The sequence below is a fragment of the Plasmodium gaboni genome, chromosome 14 (assembly GCF_001602025.1).
Source record: "Plasmodium gaboni strain SY75 chromosome 14, whole genome shotgun sequence".
In the NCBI taxonomy this organism is placed as follows: Eukaryota; Apicomplexa; class Aconoidasida; order Haemosporida; family Plasmodiidae; genus Plasmodium; species Plasmodium gaboni.
Genome location: NC_031494.1, coordinates 500,470 through 507,204, shown reverse-complemented (window position 1 = coordinate 507,204; position 6,735 = coordinate 500,470). Strand labels below are relative to the sequence as shown.

The 6,735-nt window shown below is 17.6% G+C and overlaps 3 protein-coding genes across 3 annotated transcripts; 1 reads left to right on the top strand and 2 right to left on the bottom strand.

Annotated features, from left to right (window-relative positions):
* Window positions 1-536: 536 nt before the first annotated feature.
* Window positions 537-1,308, bottom strand: PGSY75_1415200 (putative DNA-directed RNA polymerase I/III subunit; the record flags this gene model as incomplete). The annotated part of the gene is made up of 3 exons (XM_018787857.1): window positions 537-637; window positions 799-906; window positions 1,227-1,308. 3 exons carry the CDS (start codon window positions 1,306-1,308, stop codon window positions 537-539), a joined length of 291 nt encoding a protein of 96 aa, XP_018639229.1.
* Window positions 1,309-1,918: 610 nt separating this feature from the next.
* On the bottom strand, window positions 1,919-3,984 carry PGSY75_1415100 (hypothetical protein; the record flags this gene model as incomplete). Its single annotated transcript, XM_018787856.1, has 3 exons — window positions 1,919-2,041; window positions 2,213-2,318; window positions 2,426-3,984. 3 exons carry the CDS (start codon window positions 3,982-3,984, stop codon window positions 1,919-1,921), a joined length of 1,788 nt encoding a protein of 595 aa, XP_018639228.1.
* Window positions 3,985-5,756: 1,772 nt separating this feature from the next.
* PGSY75_1415000 (uracil-DNA glycosylase) lies at window positions 5,757-6,725 on the top strand (the record flags this gene model as incomplete). The annotated part of the gene is made up of 1 exon (XM_018787855.1): window positions 5,757-6,725. The coding sequence occupies one exon, from the start codon at window positions 5,757-5,759 to the stop codon at window positions 6,723-6,725; it is 969 nt and encodes a 322-aa protein (XP_018639227.1).
* Window positions 6,726-6,735: the final 10 nt, after the last annotated feature.

Below are 6,735 nucleotides of genomic sequence, written 5' to 3'. Positions count from 1 at the left end.
TTTTGATCCAATAATAATAATATTACAAATTGTAAATATTTATTTAAATTTTTTTTTTTTTTTTTTTCATAAATATTCAAGTAAATATTTTATGTGTCCGCATTTAAAATAGGAGAGTGAAGTAGTATAATTTGATAAATATAAATATATATATATATAATATATATTTTATTTTATTCATATATAAAAAAAGATTAAAGTTATAATATTATAGATTGTAATTCTTAATAAACAACAAAAAAATAAATAAAAAAAAAAAAAAAAAAATTTAATGAAATAAAAAATATGTATTTTGCTACATATAAATTAAAACAGTATCATTATTATATGAATAAGGTATTTTATATAAATTAAGAGTTTTTCTTAAAAAAATAAATATATAAATATATATATAAATATATATATATATATATATATATATATAAACAACAACAAAAAAAAAATAACTACATAATAAATAAATATTTTACTATATATATGTCATTATGTAAAATGAAACATTAACGTAGTATAAAATAAATATAAGTTTAAATAAATCATGACTGTTTTAAAGCATCATTAAATTTGTTCAACATTATATCACACATATTTCCTAAATCATCTAGCGATTCTTTTAAAACATCTACAGCTGGTTTTCCTTAAAAAAAAAAAAAAAAAAGAAAATATAATAAAATAAAATATAAAGGGCAAGAATAATATATGCATTACATATACAATAAACAGTTCTTTTTGTTTTTATTTTTTAATCTCATTATAATTTTTCATGTTCTCATTTTTTGAAATATTTCATTTTTTTACCTGTTGTCTGAATTCTAACATTAATTTCAGGTTGAGTTGGATGAGGCACTGTATATCCTGCAAATTCCACACCTTCTTTTTGTAACAAAATACAACGTAAACAATTTCCTATATTATAAAAAAATAAAAATATATACATATATATATAGATATAGATATATATATTATGTATGCATAAAAGTTAAGTTCATATATGCCATATTATATAAAAGTATCGAAATATAAATATATAGTAAAAATATACTCTCTCAATAATAATATAGCAATAAGGTATCTTTAAAATATTGAATTCACATTATGAAAAATTAAATGAAATAGAGAAAACATTCATTTTGTAAAATATTAACAAATTATGGTGTTTAATATATAAACAAAATATTATAACATATAAATATATTTATATATTTTTTTTTTTTTTTTTTTTTTACCTAATGTATGATCTTCATTCTCAAAGCAAAAGGTTGCGTGAGTCAAATTTTTCAAATTTTCATAGTACTTTTTTTCTTCCATATTTTGCAATATTCTACTTTTATATATATAATATAAATAAAAAATAAAAAAAAGAATCAATCAATTAATTAATTAATCAATCATCAATCGTTTTGTAAATATATAGGCTATTAGTATATATATATATATATATATATATGTATGAAAAAAAAATAAATATGACATAAAATATTTATTATTTGTAGTCAAATGATATATAAGGGATTTATGAAAAAATTATAAAATAACGACATTATTTTAAAAATTGAAAAGGAAAAAAAAAAAAAAACAAATAAAATAATAGTAAAATAAAATATAAATATACAAAAAAGAAATTCCAAATAAAAAAAATTAAATAAAATAATTACAAACAGATAAAATTATATATATTATAATATATGTAAAATATACCTTTATTTTTATATATATGTAGAAAAAAAAAAAAAAAAAAGAGTTTAAATAACTGTGGATTAATTATGAATTATATTATATATTCAGCACTATATTTTAAAATGTATAAATAAAAAAAAAAATACAACATATTATTTTAATTTTGTAAGATATAAAAATGATATACATATAAATATATATCATATTTTATAATTTTTTTTTTTTGTTTTTATTATTTGTATTAATTCACTGATTCTATTTTGTTTATATCATTTGCATTAATTTCCATAAAAATATTAGAAAATCGTTTTTTGATATTATTATATGAGCCAGACAAAGAATCCCTTAAAAATTCATTCAACGACTATACAAAAGAAAAATAAAAAAATAAAAATAAAATAAAAATAAAATAAATAATATACATATATATATATATATATCAAGGTGTCATTTATATGTTTGATATATGTTAATATAGGAAAAAAAAAAAAAAAAAAAAGTGCGCATCATATTATCCTATTTAATTTCTTTTTACCCTTATTTTTTTTTGATGTTTATAAAAGAAGACTGCTGAATATATATAATTTTTTTCATCAGTTGAATTTGTTCGGATTATTGATTTTAAAGGTTCTCCATTAGTACTACAATGATATTAAAAAAGAAAAAATAATAAATAATAAATAATAAATAAATATATATAAGTTTTTGAGCACATATATATGATTGTTATTTTCTTTTTTATTGATACCTAGATGTTATGAAATACAAGTGGATATCTTGCATGTCTTCATAAGAAGGTATAAAATCTGAAGATTTGTCAAATAAAATATCCTTCTTAGTCATATAAAAAGAATTCCATAAATAATCCACAGAAAAACTTTTTCCATTTAATGTAATAGCAAATCGTATTCCTGATCGCATAAGAAATAAATTACAGGGGTAAAATATGAATAGACCTAATACATTAATTTTGGGGTCAATAGAAGAAAAGAAAATATTATATATATCATCTGAAGATAAAAATATTTGTATAGAATGATTTACATTTGATAAATAATGTAATATGTGTTTGGCTGTATTATCATTTATAGTAACGGGTCCTTTTATGCTTATAGAAGTTACAAAAGTTTTTTTATTTTTTATAAAAATATTTTTTGACAATTTGACTTTTATAAAATAACCTATCATAAATGATTTCAATAAAAGCTTATTACTACAATAAATAGGTTCTTTTCTAAATTTTTTATTTGAACCTATTTTTGTAGATAAATACCATTCAACAAGTGTAAAATCATCATATGAATTATAATTTTGTTTAAAAGATATTTGTTTGTCTTTTGAAGAATTACTATTATGAGTTTGATCTGTTAATGCATTTATTTCTTTGACACGTATAATATTTCCTTCTTCCATATCTCCTAAAATAATTATAGGATTATATTTATTACCTAATTGAATAACATTTTTTATAATTTGATTGATTTTTGTTTCATCTGTATCTACATTTTTTGTGATAAGATTAGACATATTATAATATTCATTATAAGATACATTATCCATTATATGTTTTAAATTTTGATTGTTTTCTTTATTTAAAATATTTTTTTCATATACATAAATTTCTTCATATTCTTGAGTGCTGATTTTATTATATTTTACTGTGCCATATTCTAAAATATCAATACCATACATCATTTTTATATTATCAATAAATGATATTTTATCATTATTATCTTTAAGAATAAAACGTATTAAATTAAATTTTTGTTGTATACTATATTCAGGATTTATTTTTAAAAATATATCAATACTATTAATTGAACTTTCAATAGTTTTGATATCTTTAATTAAAATCTCTTTAATAACATTACAAGATTCATCTATAAGATATATAGCACATTTAGGATTATTTTTAAGCTCTAATAATATTGGAAAGTATTTATCATTTATTTTACAATTAACATAATATATACAATTACGTAATAGACATGTACTAGGGTTAAATCTTTTTACTCTCTTTTTTTTACTTAAATAATATAAATTAGTTTTATTCATATCACATTTTAATTTCATTCCAGAATTAATCTTTTCATAATTCATATCTTGTACATTTTTATTTTCTTTATTAGATACATTTAAAATATATTCATCCTGTTTATATTTTTTATCATTTATATATTCCATATTATGTATAGATTTTTCATTTCTTATTTGTTTTGATTTGTGTTTGTCTTTTGAAAACTTTTCACTTAATATTTCAGATCCCTCAGATGAATAAACGCTATTTGCATAGATAGCATTACCCATCTTTTTTTTTTTTTTTTTTTTTTTCAATTATTTAATTAATTAATTATTTATTTTTACACATTATAAGCCATTGTATAAAAATGCACAAAAAAAAAGACAAAATAGCAAATGAGGGAAATATATATGAATAAAATATGGTTAATGATATTTTTTTTATTTTTAATTTTAATTTTTTTTTTTTTATCAGGGGAAGAAAATTATAACGTGCAAAATAAAATAAATAATAAATTAAATATATAAATATAAATATATATATATATATATATAATTATTTTATTTTAATTTCCTTTTTGAAAAATATACATACATATAATTAGTAAAAAAAAATTAAAGTAACGACAACATCAGTTGTTTATTGAAATGAAATAAATTACTATATAAAAATATGTACATAATAATTTCATTGAACTTTATGTTTTATTTTGATATGTAATATTTTCCCTTTTTTTTTTTTTTATTATTATTATTTGGTATAATAATTCAACCATTTTATTTTAATTAATTTTTTTTAAATGTCACATTTGAATGACGTTATTTTATTATATATATATATATATATATATATATTTTTAATTTTATTTCCTCCTTTTTAATTATATAATATTATTAAATGATTGTGATAACACAGAATATTTGTGTGTAAAGTTGTAAAAAAAAAAAAAGAAATAAATAAATAAAATAACAGAGATATAAAGGAAAGGAAAATAAAATAAAAAAAATAAATAATTATTTTAATATTATATTTTAAAATAAAAAATAAGAAAACATATACACATTTATATGTATAACATTTAATTTTTTCTCTCCATTATATTAATGGATTTCCAAATGTCACATATATATATATATATATATATATATATATATATTTTTATGTAGGAAAATAAAATTAAAAGAATAGTCAGTATTTGTCCATGTCATTTTATATTATTAATTTGCATAAGAATTATATTCATCTTTTATTAGTCAACCTTAAATTTTATTATTCCTATTAAATACAGTTTAATTTCACTTGTATGTATTATAAAAATGATTTTCAATACTGAATAAAGGTCATGATGAAAAAATATATATCATTTTAAATAATTTATTTTTTTTTTAAGAGAGAAGGTACTATTAATATAAAATTTAAACATAAAGAACACACATATGTAATATATATAAATATATGTTATATATATTTTATATATTTTTTTCCATTCCTTAAGAATCATATATTTTAAAATCATGTATATAAAAAAAAATGCTACTTAAAAAATTTTCTTCTTTTTTTTTTTTAAAAAATATATATTTCCCTTTTTGTTCGCATTAATATTTTCTCCATATTAGTTTTCTCACTTAAACAAAAATATATATAATATAAATTAATAGTAATTTCAAGAGAAAAATAATTAATATATAATGTAATATATATATATTTATATAGACACAATAGTTAATTTCTTCTTTTTTTTTGATTATTATATTATTGAAAAAAAAAAAAAAAAAAAAAAAAAAAACACATAATGATATAATAATATAAATTGCATATATTTTCTTAAATTTTAAAATATTTCTTTTTCTAACTCATGAATTCTCAATAATTTAAAGAAAAAAAAAAAAAAAAAAAAAAAAAAATTAAAACATTAAAACATTATATATTTTATAAGATATTATTTTAAATATTTATACACATCAATCTGATAAATAAGCACATGTCCCTATTTTTTTTTTTTTTTTTTTTTTTTATTCTTATTTAAAAACTTTTTATCTTTTTTTCTAGCTTTAAAGCAATGAATAATCCAACCATTCAAAAAACAATCGATCAATTTTTTAAAGTAAAAAGAAAAAGTAGTATCCTTAGTGGGGGCATAGAAAAAAAAAAAAAGAAAGTAATTTTAGAAGAAGGAGAAGAAAAATCGTTAGAAGTTAGTTTAAAAGAAGAAAATGTAAACATTTTGAAGACGAAAAAAATAATAAATAATGATGATGACATAGAAAAGACGGGTATAATAAGTAATATTAGTATGAGTGCTAGCACAATAGATAATGAAATAAATGATAATGTAAAAGAAAAAGTTTGTGAACAAGGATATATGGAAGAAATAAAGAAATTAATGCATACAGAATGGTATGAACTATTAAAAGATGAATTAAAAAAGAACTATTTTAAAAATATGTATTTAAAAATAAAAGAAGAAAGGAAAACAAAAGTTATATATCCACCTGAACAATTAGTTTTTAATGCCTTTTTAAAAACACCATTATCAAATATTAAAGTAGTTATAGTAGGTCAAGATCCTTATCATCAAAAAGATCAGGCCATGGGATTATGTTTTTCTGTACCTATAGGAGTAAAAATACCTCCAAGTTTAAAAAATATTTTGAAAGAAATGAAACAAAAAAGTAATCATGGAAATTTAATAAGTTGGTCAGAACAAGGTGTATTTTTATTAAACACATCTTTAACAGTTGAAGAAAATAAACCAGCATCTCATAAAAATTATGGCTGGGAAACATTTACTGATAAAGTAATTAATATAATAAATCATCAAAAAGAAAAAATAATTTTTATGTTATGGGGCAATTTTGCTATTAAGAAATGTAAAAATATTGATATAAATAAACATTTTATATTAAAGGCAGGACATCCATCACCTCTAAGTATTAAGCATTTTGAAAATTGTAATCACTTTGCCAAGTGTAATAAAATATTAACACAACATAATTTGACTCCCATCAAATGGGAGCTACCGCAATAAATAAATAAAT